The sequence below is a fragment of the Orycteropus afer genome, unplaced genomic scaffold, assembly GCF_000298275.1.
Source record: "Orycteropus afer afer isolate SDZICR_OR568_19922 unplaced genomic scaffold, OryAfe1.0 scaffold00135, whole genome shotgun sequence".
Taxonomy (NCBI): Eukaryota; Metazoa; Chordata; class Mammalia; order Tubulidentata; family Orycteropodidae; genus Orycteropus; species Orycteropus afer.
This window is the reverse complement of record NW_006921722.1, coordinates 8,106,475-8,124,538: the sequence shown is the minus strand read 5'-3', so window position 1 is coordinate 8,124,538 and position 18,064 is coordinate 8,106,475. Positions and strand designations below refer to the sequence as shown.

General features: G+C 47.4%; 1 protein-coding gene across 1 annotated transcript in view; it reads right to left on the bottom strand.

Moving 5' to 3' along the window:
- Window positions 1–209: 209 nt before the first annotated feature.
- SERAC1 (serine active site containing 1) overlaps window positions 210–18,064 on the bottom strand; it is a 35,883-nt gene continuing 18,028 nt past the window's right edge. The window contains exons 10-16 of the mRNA XM_007945278.1: window positions 14,907–15,057; window positions 13,163–13,304; window positions 7,512–7,606; window positions 6,087–6,184; window positions 4,656–4,838; window positions 2,847–2,990; window positions 210–346 (exon numbers count right to left, since the gene is read on the bottom strand). Of these exons, the coding sequence (XP_007943469.1) occupies window positions 210–346; window positions 2,847–2,990; window positions 4,656–4,838; window positions 6,087–6,184; window positions 7,512–7,606; window positions 13,163–13,304; window positions 14,907–15,057 (950 nt within the window). The remainder of the gene's footprint in view (window positions 347–2,846; window positions 2,991–4,655; window positions 4,839–6,086; window positions 6,185–7,511; window positions 7,607–13,162; window positions 13,305–14,906; window positions 15,058–18,064) is intronic.

Below are 18,064 nucleotides of genomic sequence, written 5' to 3'. Positions count from 1 at the left end.
TCTCTGCCATCACTTCCGTCTGATTGTGCTTTCTGGTTTCTGCACTGAGAACAATAGCCTCTTGCCTGCAGCATATTCCAGGCTTTACTGAGGTCATGATCACTACGTATTCATGGTTGCGTGAGCTTAAATGGATGAGCTTAAAAAGAACAAGAAGCTCAACTTTCTTGCGTTATGTTCACAACGTGAAAAATAGACCAGGATAATGGCTAGTTTTCAAGGTCTTTGGCTAACGTTTCGTGGATGAACTGTAAGGTTCGCTGGTACAGAAAAGCATCCTTCGTCTTTGGCTTACAAATGTTTAAATGGTTAACGTCCACAGGAATCAGCTCCCCGATGCCTAAATCTGAGGAGAACAAAAATGTCAACAGAAGCACAGTACAAATTGAAGCTCCCTCCCCGTCAATACTGCACGAAGCCAGATGGGAGTCCCCAATGGTGATTTGGTTCTGACAAGGCAGACTTAGGTCCCTGGGTGGCACGAATGCTTGAGGGCTAGCCAAAAGGCTGGTGGTCTGAACCCACCCAGAAATGCCTCCACAGAAAGGCCTGGTGATCTGCTTCCAAGAGGTCAGAGCCTTGGAGCCCCACGGAGTGGTCCTCTCTGCATTCCCGGGGTCCCCGGAGGCTGAGCGCCTCGCAGACAACTCACAACAGGAGGCTTTTAAAAGGCAAAGAACTCGAGGATTGCCTGAGTTACACTTGATGCATCGTGTAAGAGTGGGTTCTAGTGTGTAAGAGTGGGTTCTAGTGTGTAAGAGTGGGTTCTAGTGTGTAGATGCAATTTTATGCTTCTCCTACGTTGTCTGTCTGTGTCCCGGCTACTTCCTAAGGGAACAGAGCCGGAGCTGCCACACCTGCAGGCTGGGACCGAGTTATCCCACACTTCTTTCAACCAGAGTTCACACCGTTAACTTTACGATGAGCTCCCTTGTTGAGAAAGGGACCATGCGGTCTATTGCCACACCCACGATCACACCATGGTGGGATGGGCTGTTTGGCACTTGACTGCCTGAGAGGCTTAGAAGCATCTCATGCTTCAGTCTAGCAAACTCCACCTCAACAAAAGTGACGAGAGGTACCAGTGGGCAAGCGAGGGGCGGGCTGCGGGTAGGGGTTGCTGTAAAGCAGAAGAGCCTCTTGGGGCCACAAGAGAAGGGGCAGCAGAGGGAGGCGAGGCTCGGACAGCAGCTTTGTTTTTGCTTCAAGCTTCCAGAATTGTTTAACATCTGGCAAACGTTCCTTAAACTCTTACGTTCCTCAACTACAGGCAGTTCCCCGGGTTATGAAGGAGCTCTGTCCCTAACCACTCCCCTTCAGAATTTGTAGGGAAGTTGGCACACATGCATATAGTTCTTACTTAGCCTGACTTTATTTAGTGTAAGAAAGGAACTCCAGTGGCGCAGTGCCCAAGGCATGGGACTGCTAACCAGAAGGTTGGTGGTTCAAACCCACCAGCCACTCCATGGAAGGAAGACTGGGCAATCTACTTCCGTACAGATTTACCCCTGGGAAACCCAAAGGGGGTCACTATGAGTAGGACTCAACACTGTGGCAGTGAGTTTGGTTTGGTCTGGTCTGGTCTGGTCCGGTTAGTGCCAGAACAGGTGCAAGCCTTTTCAGTGATTTAAAAGCTGCAAGTGCAGCAGGTGAAGGTGACAGTGAGGAAGAGTTTGTCACCAGCAGAAGCTGGTTTGATTGGCTCACAGTGAAGCCAGATTTACATTACATTACAGGGCAAGGCGCTGTCCATGGTTCAGACGTTCGTAACCCAGGGCCTGCCTGTATTAAACGGTTAACTCCTCACACAATGGCATACTACTTTGAGGTAAAAAGCTTCTTTAAGATCTAGTACAAAGTATGAAATAGTTTTCATTTATTGAGATAATATACAGTGCCACTCAGATAAAATTCACTCTGCAGACTGAAGAACCACCCTGTCCTTGGCTGCCAGGGGCTCACAGCAGGGCTGAGTGCCAAAAACCTCAGAGGTGACCCGAAAAGAGGTGCTGTCCAAGCTGAGAAGTTATCCAGGTGGGGAAAGCATTGCAGGTTATGGAATTCATGGCGTGTCTGCTATGCACAGAGTAATAGTCATGGTGGTTAAGTGCCCCTGAGTCAGTTCCGGGTCACAGTGACCCTACAATACAATAGAATGGAACACTATCCTGCACCATCCTTGCTATGCCCGAGCCCACTGTTGGAGCCACCGTGCCAGTCCCTCTCATGAGGGTGTTCCTCTGTTTCACTAACCCTCTACCAAGCAGGCTATCTTTCTCCAGGGCCTGATTCCTCCTTTAACATGATCGAAGTGTGAGAGATGAAGTCTGCCCAGTCTCATGCATGGTAACCGAGCAGGCTGGCAAGTGTCCAGAGTTAGGCCCTAGCCTCAAAGAGCCAGCGGCCGCAGGTCCTGGCATTTCCCTCAGCCCCATGACCATGAACAAACTGTGTGCTGATGCTGGTTTCTCCGATGGAGTCTTGGCTGTCTGTATACTCCCCTATATCTTCCATTTACGAACGCTTCCATGCCTTTGCTTGACTTTTGCAAGTTTCTCCCCACAGCTGTCAATCCAGTAAATGGAGCCCCTTTCAAACCAGCTGACAGAAGGGTCTGACTCTTCCCTTAAATCACGTGGAGTCAGCCTATTGACCTCTGCCATCTAGGCAGTTAAATGAAAGGAGGGGTGGGGTAAGGCCAAGGTTTTATGTCTGCAGAGACAGTTTCATCTGTGGCTGAAAAGAATAACAGAATCTAAGTCTTCATAAACCTGCCTCCTAGCACTGGGAAACCGGATGTACAAGCTGACATTTACAAGTCACCAGCAGGCACCACCAGGAAATACCTGCTGACTCCACTGGCACCACGTGGAGTTTAATCATGCTGCCGATACGGGTTGGTAGCGTTTCCACAAAACTCAGCACCTGGAAGTTTCTGTCTTTAGCAAACTCCAGGAAGTCCTCCTGTAGCGCTTTCAGTGCAGGCGAGTCTATAAAACCAGACAGAACAAGAGCAAGGTGAGCGCTACAACAGAATGCGGCAACTTCCCAGCGGCGAGAAGAAGGGCAGGGTCTATTCAAGATGGCGGCTTGAGGGCATGTTTACCGTCTCCTCCCAGGAAGCCCTCAGGAGTCAAAGCACTGAAGAGCTGAGAGGAGAGTCACCCAAGAAGGGTTCCCTCATGTTCCTGCTGACAGGAAACAGTGACCCAGGGACGTGGGCTGGGAGGCTACCCAACCCACGCCCACCCAGCCTGTCTACAATTCACAGAGGGCTTGTGCCCGCCTACTCCCACGTTCTCACATATGGAAGGCAGCCAGGAAGTCCCAGACTGTAGAGAAAAGCCTACCGTCTAAACGGGACAGATAAGGTAAGCCAACAGAACACGGCCACAGAGGAGGCAGCACTAAATGAAGACACAAAAGGAACTATTAAAACCCTCTCGTTAGGTCGCAGGGGACATCATGCTCAATCAGCACAACAAAAACACTGTTCTGCGTCCTACCTTGCTGAGCAGTGACTGGGGTCTCAAAAGCTTGGTGAAGCCACTTAAGATGCAACTATTGGGCTTTCCTTGTCCCGAGCAAAGAGTGAGGAAAATGAAATACACATGGAAACAATTAGTACAAAGGACTAATGGACCACATGAACCCCAGCCTCCATGACCTTGAGACCAGAGGAACTAGATGGTGCCTGGCTATCACTGCCACTCACAAAAGGGTTAAAATAGGAGATCCTGGATAGAACAGGAGAAAAATGTGGAATGAAATTAAAAAAAAAAAAAAAAAAAAAAAAACCCACAAACAAGACCAGGATTATAGTCTGAACAGACTGGTTAGATACCCAAGACTATGGCCCTGAGTCACCATTTGGGCCTGGAATTAGATTCACTCCTGTAGCTAACTCTCAGCCAAACAACAGATAGGACAATGAACTGAACAGCCACACCAGGGAGATGGTCTCCTGAGAACAGTCAACCCTGGGAGATCAGCAGGGCAGCATCTGCACAGGGAGAAAGGCAGGGAGGCAGGAACGCCCAGGCAAGAAGGACGGAGGGAAGGAGTGGCCACAGAAGAGAGCTGCTACACCACAGAAATGTACCCAGTGTCACAAAACAAAATGCGGATGAACTGTTGAATGGCAAACAAATCTGCTTTGTAAAATGTCACCCCAATCACAATACAAAGTTTTAAAAAAACCCTTTCATTAGTACTCCTGGAGCGTTCTGAAGAGAGAACACATCTGCCAATAACAACAGGCTGCACAGAAAATCTCTTGGGAAATAAAACGCGACTGCAAAATAAACAAACCGCCACAGACGGCTTAGAAGATAAAGTCAAGGAACGCTCCATAACACAGAGTAAAGCAGAAACACGAGCCAAAGGCAAGTGCGTGCTGAGGCTCAAGCCGAGACCCCCCATTCCGACGAAGAGGGGTTCGTGAGAGAGAAGATGCATCGTCAGAACAGAGTGCTGCTTGAAATCTTTCCGAGATGCTGCAAATCTCAAAAGCTTGTCGTTATCTTTACGGCCGATGATTTCCCAAACTCGGGAAAAGTGCACGCTGTTGGTTTTCAGAGTGATAGCTCAACCAAAGCAGCACCTAACTTTCCCGTTTTAAACCCAGCGTCCCTGCTGACAGAGGCAGGCGTTACCCTTGCTGAGCTCTTTGACTTCCAAGGAGGGAAAGAGCAGGTAGCGGTAATTAACGGAGTACTCAGCCAGCCGCGAGCCGTGGTGGGGGACACTGTAGAAAACCATCCCCCTGGTCTTGTTGACCAGTGCGCTCAGCTCCGGCTTCTTAGAGGCTTCCAGCAGCATCTTCTTGACCAGGAGACCTAGACACGGAAGAACAACACACCAGTTATCTTCCTTCCCTCCACTATTCATACCTAGAGATGCTGTCTCTGAAAACGCCTGAACAAGAACCCACTGTAGTGACATGAGCAGCCTGAAGGTGTCAGCCTCAGTGACGCCCTGCTCCTCTAGGCTGCGTGCTACGTGCCACAGGCAGGGGAGAGCCAGAGCCTGCTCCCCCGTCAGGGCGCACTGTCCCTGGGGAGGCGGACACTGGACCGAGGAGAACTGCCCCAGAGGGCTTCCAAGGCTGCAATCTTTGCGGAAGCAGAGGGCCCTGTATTTTACAGCAGAGCTGTTGGTGGGTTCAGAGTGCCGACCTTTCTGTTAGCAGCCAAACCCTTAACCGCTGGGCCACCAGGGCTCCATAAATGGAGGAGGAAGGGGCAGTGGTCTCCCCACCCTGCCCACGCAGCCCTCTACGGAGCACAGCGCTGATGTTCTAACACGCACCCACAACACTCGCCTGCCACAGAAGACACTCCCAGGAAGGCGTCTGCTCCTCCAGCCCCACCCTGAAGAGCCCACAGTGAGGCCCAAGGGTTATGCGTGTAACCTGTGAGGACACACGGACTACATCCACCTTCCTCCCTGCAGGAAGCCCGCCTCCAGTCAGCCGCCTGAGCATGTCATGAGCCACACCAGGGCTGCAGCCAGAGACCCTCCCTTCCAAGGCGGGTGGCGAACCAGAGTGCACTGCGGGGCAGAGGGTGGGACAGAGCAGGAAGCGTGGCTTCAGAGCAAGCGTGAGGTCTTGGGGAGCAGAGAGCAGACACGGAGGGGGTGTGGTGATGGACACTGAAGCCGCATGGACTGAGGGGGAGAGGGAGACCTGCGGGCGGGGGGAGTCCTGGCAGAGTGAGGGCAGAGGAAAGCCATGAGGAGGAAAGAGAGGGGCCGGGGGGGTGGAGAGCGGGTCTGGGGGGTATGCTGGAAGCTGCTTCTGATGTTTAGTCCTCATTGCCACATGAACCCATGAAGCTGTCAGACTCCTGTCTCTTTTGTAAGGTTTGTTCCTAATTGCCCTCTTCTAGAAAAACCAGCAGTGGGGAGGAGGCAGTAGCCACACCTCCCAGCCTCCGTTAGTCTGGGAAATAGAGTTGCTCTGTAGTGGCTCTGTGTTTACGTACACAGCTCCCTCTCACGTGTGCAAAGGCAGTCACCGCAGGCTGCCTGCCACGCTGCTCCCAGCCTCACAACACTCGCACTCCAGATGAAGCTGCACTCACCCCCCATGCTGTGTGACACCCAGATCATGGGCCTGTCCCCGACACCAGCCGCTTGGAGCTTCCTAAGGAGTTCGTTGCTTCTGAAGGCGATGGACTTTCTGAACAAAAGGAAAACAGCACGCGTGACAAAAGGCCGCTGACCCCAACTCTGCTGCCCAGCTTTTCAAATCAAGAACCTTCCACTTTGTATTGGATTACTGCTGCACGAGTTCTGAGGTGGGAATAAGCCCTCTGCTTAGTTTCCGAAATTGCTAACCCTCATGTAATGAGGAATACCTCAGCCCCAAACAAGCCGCTCATTTAACAAGTGTTGTTTGAGCATCTAGCATATGGATGGTCCTTTTCACTGGGTAAACCGGCAGCTCCCACTGACCACCTGACCTCTGGGGACCGTGTATGTCCTGAGTCGTTCCCAGGCCTAATGAGGACAGAGTGCCGGAAGACTGCCTGACCGCTGAGGACTGCGTACAGCCTGCCTCATGCCCAGGCCTGACAGGGAAAGTCACTGAAGGCTGCCTGTCACTGTGGTGAGTTCGCCTCCATGAAGTCAGCCATCACGGCTATTTAGTTCAACTTGCCTTTTCCCTGCAAACATCAAGGCTTCATCATTTGGGTTTATTATTTAGAGATACCAGAAAGCTATGAGAATCACAGAATTCAGACCAAGCAGTTCTCAAGCTGAAAGAGAACTTTGAAACAATCTAGTCTGATAGCTGCAAGCTTTTCACAGCAGACTCCTTTCCTCGAGACACAGGAGTCACCGGAGTCACTCAGATGGAACAGGATGGAGACCTGGAGTCTGCCTACTGGCCCTCTGTGCCCCCTTCCTCCGACACCTGCGTGGGGTCTGTTCCAGAGATCACACTTGGATAACAGTGACTCAGAACACTCTTGATTTGTGGACAACACTCCCCAGGGACGTCAAGTGGCTTGTCTAAGGTCACACAGTGAGTCGGAGGTAGAATCAGGCAACAGTGTCGGCCTTGGACTCAGAAACCCAGGGTCGCTCCTTGGGTACAGAGTTGGCATATATGACATACGAGTGACCTATGCAGCTGACCTGCATGGCCCGCTCCCTTTGCTTTCTTTAGCTGGTAAGATCGTGGACACAACAGCAGAAGACAGCACGTGTACTGGCGGAAAAGGGGGACTTGCTCTCTCATCCATGGCCCTTACTGTGAGGACAGCTGTCCATGAACCATGTCAGGAGCCAACAGTGACAAACATCTGAGCCTTACACTATTGCACTGTTCCTTATAGCTAACCCCTTCCTTCTAGAAGGAAGAGAAAAAAGATAGGTTCGTTTTTCTTAAGCAAATCCTGTCTGGCATCGAAAGACAAAAACCTCTCCCAGGCAGAGGAGCCACTGTGGTGGAGTCTCCTCGATCGAGTCCCCACCCTCCCAGTCTGACGGTGCCCCGTTACCTTTCCATAGGGCACCGTGCTCGCCAGTCACTGAGGTTGGTGTCGTACTCCACAGATATGATGCGGAGGGCAGGGCAGTCTCTTGCTAACCACGTCTACATGAAGCAAAAGGGACAACACACAGGAATTTGCACGGTACTATCACCCCCTTGTTGCTGTGAGGTGCTGTCAAGTCGGCTCCGACTCACAGGCCCTATGAACAACAGAACGGAACACTGCCCAGTACTGCACCAGCCGCACGATCGTTGCTGTGTTGGAGCCCATTGTTGCAGCCACTGGGAGCTCTGGTGGCATAGTGACTAAGGCATTTGAGTGCTAACCAGAAGCCTGGTAGTTCAAACCCACCAGCCACTCCTTGGAAAGAAAGTCGGGCAATCTACTTCCATAGAGATACTGCCTCAGAAACCCAGTTGCCGCAGGCACTGTGTCTATCCTTCTCGAGGTTCTCTCCCTTCACTGACCCTTCACTTTACCAAGCATGATGTCCTTCTCCAGGGACTGGTCACTACTGATAATGTGACCAAAGTACACGAGACAAGGTCTTGCCACCCTTGCTGCTAAGGAGCATTCTGGCTGTACTTCTTATAGGACAGATTAGTTCATTCTTCTGGCAGTCCATGGTATATTCAATATTCTTCACCAACACCACAATTCAAATGCATCAGTTCTTCCATGGTATTTCTATACGAGACAACTGCAAATGCCACAGCTTGGGTCAGGTGCACCTTAGTTCTCAAAGTGACATCTTTGCTCTTTACCACTATAAAGAGGTCTGCTGCACCATATTTTTCCAATAATTCATTTGATTTCTTGACTGGTTTTTTCATTGGTTCATAAGCAACCTATATGTTCGTAAGGAACCCCAAGTCACTGAATACTAGGAGCCACTGTGACTAGAACCAGAAGCCAACATAGTGCCTATGAGCAGTAAAGCCCACAGCCTAACAGTAAAGCCCACAGCCTAACAGTGATATCCTTTTGTTGATTGCTTAGCAAGGGTCAGCCACTGCCTCAGGCAATTTAAGAATTGTAACCTGGGTTAAGTGAGCACTATAATCCCAGAGACAGTTGTTCAAAAAAAAACAAGGGGATACTGCATGGTTTAAAATCAGGAAGGTGAGCATCAGGGTTGTATCCTTTCACCATACTATTCAATCTGTATGCTGAGCAAATAAACTGAGAAGCTGGACTATATGAAGAAGAAAGTGGCATGTGGATTGGAGGAAGACTCATTAATAGCCTGAGATATGTAGATGATACAACCTTACTTGCTGAAAGTGAAAATGACTTGAAGCACTTACTGATGAAAATTAAAGACTATAGCCTTCAGTATGCCTTACACCTCAATATAAGGAAAATAAAAATCCTCCCAAGTGGACCAATAAGCTACATCATGATAAATGGAGAAAAGATTGTTGGAGCCCATTGTTGCAGCCACTGGGAGCTCTGGTGGCATAGTGACTAAGGCATTTGAGTGCTAACCAGAAGCCTGGTGGTTCAAACCCACCAGCCACTCCTTGGAAAGAAAGTCGGGCAATCTACTTCCATAGAGATACTGCCTCAGAAACCCAGTTGCCGCAGGCACTGTGTCTATCCTTCTCGAGGTTCTCTCCCTTCACTGACCCTTCACTTTACCAAGCATGATGTCCTTCTCCAGGGACTGGTCACTACTGATAATGTGACCAAAGTACACGAGACACGAGGATTTCATTTACTTGGAAATATAATCAATGTTTATGGAAGCAGTAGTCAATAATTCAAACAACATACTGCATGGCACAAATCTGCTGCAAAAGATCTCTTTAATGTATTAAGAAATAAACAGGTCACTTTGAAGACTAAGGTGCACCTGACCCGAGTCACTGGCTTGTCAATTGCCTCATATGCATGTGAAAGCTGTACAATGAGTAAGAAAGACCATGGAAGAATTGATGCACTTGAATTGTGGTGCTGGCGAAGAATACTGAACATACAATGTACCACCAGAAGAATGAACAAATCTGTCCTGGAAAAGGTGCAGCCAGAATGCTCCTTAGAAGTGAGAACGGCCAGACTTCGTCTCTCTACTTTGGTCATTTTATTAGAAGGGACCGTTCCCTGGAGAAGGACATCATGATTGGTTAAAGTAGAGGGACAGTGAAAAGGGGGATGGCCCCAGCGAGACAGACTGACACAGGGGCGGCAACAGGGAGCTCAAGCATAGCAGTAACTGGCAGGCTGGTGCAGGGCCAGGCCGTGTTTCACTCTGTTGTACACGGGGTTGCTACAACGCAGCCCTGACTCGGCAGCACCCAACAGCAGCAGTTTCCATGGGCATTAAGTATAGCTCCAAGTCAAATGAAATCCTTACGAACATCAATCTTTACTCCGTTTAGTATGCTGTTGCTTATTGGTCCAGTCATTAGGATTTTTGTTTTCTTCATGGTGAGGTGTAATCCATACTGTAGTTCTTCAGTAAGTGCTTCAGTCCTCTTCACTTTCTGCAAGTAAGGTTGCATCATCTGCACATCTCAGGCTGTTAATAAGTTTTCCTCCAATCCTGATGCCACGTTCAGCTTTTTGGATTATTTGCTTAGTATACAGACTGAATAAATACAGTAAACAATGACAATTCCGACACACACCTTTCCTGATTGTAAACCACATGATACCCTCTTGTTCTGTTTGAACGACTGCCTCTTAGTGTATAGAGAGGTTCCGCATGAGTACAATTAAGTGTTCTAGAATTCACATTCTTTGTAATGTTATCTATAGTTTGTTATGACACACACAGTTGCATGCCTTTGCATAGTCAGTAAAACACAGGTCAACATTTTTCTGGGATTCTCTGCTTTCAGCCAAGATCCATCTTATAGCAATGATATCCCTGGCTCCACATCCTCTTCTGAATTTGTCTTTAATTTCTGGCAGTTTCTTCTCAATGTGCAGCTGCAACCATTTTTGAATGATCTTCGGCAAAATTTTACTTGTGTATGATGTTATCTGATAACGCCCACATTCCACTGGGTCACCTTTCTCTGGGACGGGCACATATATGGATTTCTTCCAGTAGAATGGCCAGGTAATTAATTGTCTTCCAAATTTCCTGGCACTTGACACAGACAAGCGAGCCCTTCTAGCATTGCATCGTTTGCTGAAACATCTCAGTTGGTTCCTGCAATTCCCAGACCCTTGTTTTTTTGCTAATCCCTTCAACACAGCTTGAACTTCTTGCTTTAGTACTGTGGTTCCTGATCACATTCCACTTCCTGAAATGGCTGAATGTGGACCAATTCTTTTTGGTATACTGACTCTGTGCATTCTTTCCATCTTCTTTTGATGCTTCCTGTATTGTTCAATATTTTGTCCGAAGAATAATTCAATATTGCAACTTGAGGCTTGAATTTTCTCTGTAGTCCTCTCAGCTTGAGAAATGCTGAACATGTTCTTCCCCTTTGGTTTTCTAACTCCCAGGTCCTTGACCATTTCATTAAAATACTTTACTGTGTTTTCTCAAGCTGCCCTTTGAAATCTTCTGTTCAGCTCTTTTATGTTATCTTTTCCTCCTTTTGCTTTAGCTGTTCTCTGTTCAAAAGAGTCTGATAATAGTGATAGTGTCACCATGGACCTGGATCTACCATCTTTGTTCTTCAGTGTTATCAGAGGAGACATGTAAGCAATTTTTCTACTTGACAAAGACTCTGTGAATTCTAAATAAGAAGTAGTAGTTCAAAGCCCTGGAAATTATTCACACGTGTGGGAAAAATCAAAACCCTACCATTGCCATTGAGTTGGTTCCAACTCATAGTGATCCTACAGGACACAGTAAGGCTGCCCCAAAAGGTTGCCAAGGCTGTAAATCTTTACGGAAGCGGACTGCCACATCCTTCTCCTGTAGAGCAGCTGAGTGCTTAAGCACTGTACCAACAAAGCTCCTCATTCAGACATACAGGCAACACCAATTTAAACGAACTTTTAGATAAATTCCATTTGATGAATTCACTCCAGGTGGGGTTCCTTTTATATTCTTTGGAAGGCATAATGTCAATGAAATCCAAAGGAAGCAGAGTCATCTGGATGACTTCACTCCTGAAGGATGTCTCTGAGCAGTCTCTAGAAGAACAAATGTCAAAGGAATCCGGAGTGTGCAGAACTGTCCCTTCAAAGTCTGTTTTCATACTCATTGCAACCAGAGAACCTGCTGTCATGCATGTGGACTATGTCCCTGCTGTGCACTGTTATAATAATTGAAACCAGAGCTAGCTATCATGCATACGGACTATGTCCCAATATACACTGTTATAATCATTAAAACCACAAAACTAGCTATCACGCATACGGACTATGTCCCTTATACGCTGTTATAATCATTAAAACCAGAGAACTAGCTATCATGCATATGGACTGTGTCCTGATATACACTGTTACAATCATTAAAACCAGAGAACTAGCTATCACGCATACGGACTATGTCCCTCTATACACTGTCATAATCATTAAAACCACAGAACTATCACGCATATGGATTATGTTCCTCTATACACTGTTATAATCATTAGAACCACAGAACTAGCTATCATGCATATGGAGCTCTGGTAGCATAGTGCCTAAGGCACTTGACTGCTAACCAGAAGGCTGGCGGTTCAAACCCACCAGCCACTCCTCGGAAGGAAGGTTGGGCAGTCCTACTTCTGTAGTGATACTGCCTCGGAAACCCAAGGAGGGGTCACTGTGAGTCGGGGCCGACTCGATAGCAAAAAACAACAACAACAACATACACTGTTATAATCATTAAAACCACAGAACTAGCTATCATGCATATGGATTATGTCCCTCTATACACTGTTATGATCATTAAAACCAGAGAACTAGCTATCATGCATACGGACTATGTCCCGATATACACTGTTATAATCATTAAAACCACAGAATTAGCTATCATGCATATGGATTCTGTCCCAATATACACTGTTATAATCATTAAAACCACAGAACTAGCTATCATGCATACGGACTATGTCCCGATATACACTGTTTAATCATTAAAACCACAGAATTAGCTATCATGCATATGGATTCTGTCCCAATATACACTGTTATAATCATTAAAACCACAGAACTAGCCATCATGCATACGGACTATGTCCCGATATACACTGTTATAATCATTAAAACCACAGAACTAGCTATTATGCATACGGACTATGTCCCTCTATACGCTGTTATAATCATTAAAACCAGAGAACTAGCTATCACACATATGGACTATGTCCCGATATACACTGTTAAACTCATTAAAACCACAGAACTAGCTATCACGCATATGGATTCTGTCCCTATACACTGTTATAATTATTGAAACCAGAGAACTAGTTATCATGATAGACATGAACTATCACTGGCCCTTACCCCAGGTTTTGCTCTAGTTTATTTAGTGGAATATTCTCTTTTGCAGTCACAGACTGTACCCTAATCACAAAACACATGGCACAGGGCAGCAAGGCCACTGTTCATATAACATGTCACCAGTGTCCCTAAGAGAGAAAAAAGAACTGCACAGGAAAAAAATCCTTATAGAAAGAAAAAATAAGCAAGTCCCACTGAGGGCCGCAAAGGCCAGTGGCCAGGAGTGTGCTGGGGAGCTTGGCCGCCAGGGTTGGTGGCTCCCTTACCTTGGGCCAACAGGTGGTATACCTGTCTTCATCTTCTGAAGCGTTTTCCATCAGAACCTGGTCGCGGTCCTGCTGGCGCCATGTTCTGAAGGCTGCTCCCATAAGGCCATGAATAAAAAGGACATCGGCTTTAATGGGCTGACTGATGGGAGAGAGTTTTAAAAAGAAGCAGAATAAATGTATTACTGCTTTGGTAAGACTCTGCCTGGCACTCTCTGGGGCTGAGGCCTAGCAGTCTGTGACCTGAAATCAAAGTTCATTCAGGCAAGCGTGTGGGCATGGGGTGACTGGGGACCCACTCCCCACACCTGCCAGTCAGACTGAGCCAGTCAACTGTGTCTATACTTAGTGAATGATGACATGACAGGTATCACAGGTCACCCTCCAGAGAATGCCATGGAACAATCCCCAAATCGATGACAGTACTTGAGAAATTACATGAGGACAGTTCTGTTACGGCACAGAGTCAGAACCAAGTCCACGGCCATTAACAACAGCAAATGTAGATTCAAAGTCAGGCACACTAAAGCGACTCTCGAAATGTCACCCAGGAAGAGCACTCGCTCATCAGAAGTACCGACAGTGACATTTCAGAGTGAAATAGTCTTTCTTTGGATGTGACACTTCAAAAATTGCAGATCGTGTATTTTTTTGCAAGTTACATTACCTGCACAATCACACAACTCACAAGACACTGCCATGTATCTTATTTACAATTTGGAGTTAACCAGATAACCCATTTTTCCAATTTAAAAAACACATTAAAAAATACTCTTGTTATTTTCAGAAGTATTTTTTAAAGTGCCTAACACAAACCCAAGAGCTAGGTCATTTTTTTCCACGTGGTCCCTTCATGTTTATGGTCTCAGTGATGGCACCATGGACACGGTGCCCAGGACCAGTCTGAAGCAGCACAGTCAGGCTGACCACGACTCCCTCCTGCACCGTGTGCTTACACGCCTGCACTCCCTTTCTCCTTGAATTCTGGGCCCTGCAGATGAGACTGGCCTGTCTCCTTCCCATTCCAGTCAGTCACTACATGCCACGTCAGTTACTAACTCAGATCTAAGTGAAAAACGCCCTGCAACAAGGAAAAAACAAGCGTCACCCATGAGAACCACAACTTGATGGCTCTGCCTCGTTTCTCCTGATCTTACAAGTTTTCCGCCTTGGGCAGGGTGCAGATTTACCATTTTTCTATCCCCCTCTAATAGTGGAAAATAGTTGCATTTTCCTTTTCTCACAAGTCTCCACCTTATAGAGTTTCTGGCTCTCACAGGTTTCACTATATAAGAGGTGAGTGCAATGACCTTCAAATGCCCTCAGTGTAAAAATAACCCATAATTCAGCCAGTTTGCATGGTCTCACAACACCTGTCACTCTTCCTAAGCTATTCTGGACACTACGTTCAGTAAAGCACTGGACTTTCTAGAAGGTCCTTAAAAACCAAACCAAAAACCCATTGCCATGGAATTGATTCCGACTCACAGTGATCCTACGGGACAGAGTAGAGTCTCCCCATAGGGCTTCCGAGGCTACAAACCTTCATGGAAGCAGACCACGTCTTTGTACTGTAGAACAGCTGGCGGGTCCAAACCACCAACCTTGTGGTTAGCAGCTGAGCACTTAAGCACTGCACCACCAGAACTCCTTACAAGGTCCTTGGCATAGTTAAATTACACCAAAATCAATGGGAAAGGTGAGCCCTCAGGCTCCCCACAGGCAGGCTGCCGCAGCCTCGTACCTGGTGCGACACTGTGGGTGCAGCAGGTACACGCCGTCCGCGTACTTCTCCTGCACGGTTTCTCGGTCCAGGTTGGCTAAGGTTCTGGCGGCGTGTGAGGCCTCCATAATCTGCTGGGACTTCATTGCTTCTGCCATCAGGGAAACCCAGCCTGCGGGGACAGACAGACATCCCCTCGATACTGACATGACAAGGTTGAAGTTGTTGCAAGAGGTTTGAACCCAAAGGGCGGTGGAAGACAGCCAAACTCCAGCACACCTGCCAAGTGGAGAAGCCAGGCCGCCCCACCCAGCCCAGAGCCCCAAGGCACGAGTCCATGATGGTTCCGACCAGAGGCCACTAAGGGGATCTCAAAGGAGGTACGAGGGACGGACTCGAGCAGACTGGAAACGGAACAGCCAAGCACAACTGAAGAGAATGCTGACACACTGTGAAAACGCCACTAGCGTAATTTTGTACAGAAATTGTCAAACGGGAACATGATTTACTGTGTACACTTTAACCAGAAGCACTGTAAAATACTGTCTAAAAAGAGAAGGTCTGAGGGGTTCAGGAGCTATTTCCTTTATTTAGAAAATCTAACAAAATTACTAGATGAGGTTCACAAGGTAACGAGGTATCGTGATTCAGTGTTTCAGCAAGAACGATGTCTGTGGGCCGATGGAGCGGTGTCACCCCAACCAGTCCTATCAGAGCCTCAGGACAAATGGGGAAAGTCATTCTTTCTACACAGACGTGGAAAGATACATCAAACAGGGTCACCGCCTCGTAGGAAGAAGACTCCTTTCCTGCATCCATGTTTCTAAAGTATTGATGACAATTTCCTCCTGTATTATTCACATAATCCAGAATAAAACAGAGCCTGGGCCTTGAGGGCAGACTTAGGGCCTCGGTGAAGTGACTTTCCTCCGAGTGGGAGGAGGGCTTGAATGGCTTCACATCTATAACAGCACCTGGACCTTTCCCAGATGGCAGTTGTCCCACATCCTCCTCCCACTCTTCGTGACAGAAATGTTGAGGGTCGTCATGACGAAGAGAGGCCAGTATTTAATAACCCCAAAACAGCTCTCGGCCCACTCACTGTGTAACGTTCAGATGTATAACATCAGAAAATTCCTTTCAAAATCTCTTCAAGAACCCTCTTATAACACGTGTAAATTCTACCAAGAGATGGAGACAGGTGTGTTGCTAGTATGTACAACAACACGTCTCACTGCTATTCTTAATGTTTTCAGTGGCCAGTTGTTTCAGAAGTGGATGGCACCATCCTTCCTCCCAATCTGTCTTAGTCTGGAAGGTCTGCTGAAACCTGTCTACCGTGGGGGACCCTGCTGGCATTTCAGATACAACACAGCTCCTCACATCACAGCAACACACAAGCCACTCAGTACAACAAACTGACAGGCAAGTGGAGAGGCTCTTTTGACTACATCTGTGGCAAGAGGTGATGGAGAAGCTCACTATCATCAATCAGAACAAGGCCAGGAGCTGACTGTGGAAACTGCTCACATGCAAGTTCATGTTGAAGCTGAAGACAATTAAAACAAGTTCAAGAGCCAAATATGACCTTGATTATATCCCACCTGAATTTAAAGACCATCTGAAGATGAGATTTGACACGCTGAACACCAGTGACGGAAGACCAGATGAGTGGTGGGATGAGATTAAGAACATCATGCCTAAGAAAGCAATAGTTCATTTAAATGACAGTAAAAGAAGAAAAGACCAAAATGCATATGAGAAGAGATTCTGAAACTTGCTCTAGAATGGAGAGTAGCTAAAGCAAATGGATAATGCTGAAATAAAAGAGCTAAGCAGACTTCAAAGGGTGGCTTGAGAAGCAAAGTCAAGTATTATAATGAAACGTGCAAACACCTGGAGCTAGAAAACCAATAGGGAAGAACACGCTCAGCATTCATCAAGCTGAAAGAACTGAAGAAAAATTCAAGCCTCGAGTTGTAATACCGAAAGATTCTTTGAGCAAAGTATTGAATGATGCAGGAAGTATCAAAAGAAGATGAAACGAATACAGAGTCAAGAAAGCAAATGATGCATTGCACTGGGAAAATCTGCTGCAAGAGACCTCTTGAAAGTGTTAAAGAGCAAAGATGTCACTTTGAAGACTAAGGTGCACCTGACCCAAGCCATGATATTTTCAATTGCCTCATATGCACGTGGAAGCTGGACAATGAATAAGGAAGACTGAAGAAAAACTGATGCATTTGAACTGCGGTGCTGGTGTAGAATACTGAAAACGCCATGGACTGCCAGAACACTGAACACTTCTGTCCCAGACGAAGCACAGCCAAATGTTCCTTAGAAGTGAGAATGCCTATACTTCATCTCACCTACTTTGGTCATGCTGTCAGAAAAGACCGTTCCCTGGAGAAGAATGTCATGCTTAGTAGAGGGTCAGGGAAGAAGGGGAAGACCCTTGATGAGATAGACTGACACCCTGGCTGCAAAGATGGGCTCGAGCACAGCAAGGACTCTGAGGACGGGGCAGGGTCCAGGCAACGTTTCCTTCTGTTGTCCACAGGGTCGCTGGGAGTTGCAGCTGACTCGACACCACCTAACCACAACAACCTAGCTTTATTTTGAATGAGGAGTCATGAGGGAAGAAACATGCAAGCATGGCACAAGCCGTTCCTGTGACATTTATAGGTGACCAAGTACTTCCAGCATGCCAGAGGCTCCTGAACTGTGAGAAAATATACTTCTGTTCTTTACAGCTACTTACTCGTGGTGGTTCTGTTACAGCAGCACCGGGGAGCTAAGACAGGCAGGAATTCCCAACAGGGAAGAGGCAAGGCACGTGAGTGGGCCTTAGTGCTCCCTCAAGTTAACTTAACAACCACAAGTGGGCGGGTGGGAATGACAAGAGTGAACCGCTGTGCAGCTGGACAGCACTTCTTGGTTAAGCAGCTCTGGTGGCACCATGGTTAAGGCATCCTCCAGCTGCTAACCAAATGGTCAGCGGTTCCAGCCCACCACCTACTCCATGGGAGAGAGACGAAGCAGTAGATTGCAAAGACTGACAGCCCTGGAAACTCTCTGGGCGGTTCTACTCCACCCTACAGGGTTGCCATGAGTCAGAATCGACTTGATGGCAGCGGGATGGGTTTGGTGTCTCTTGGTTAACCGACCATCTCGACAAG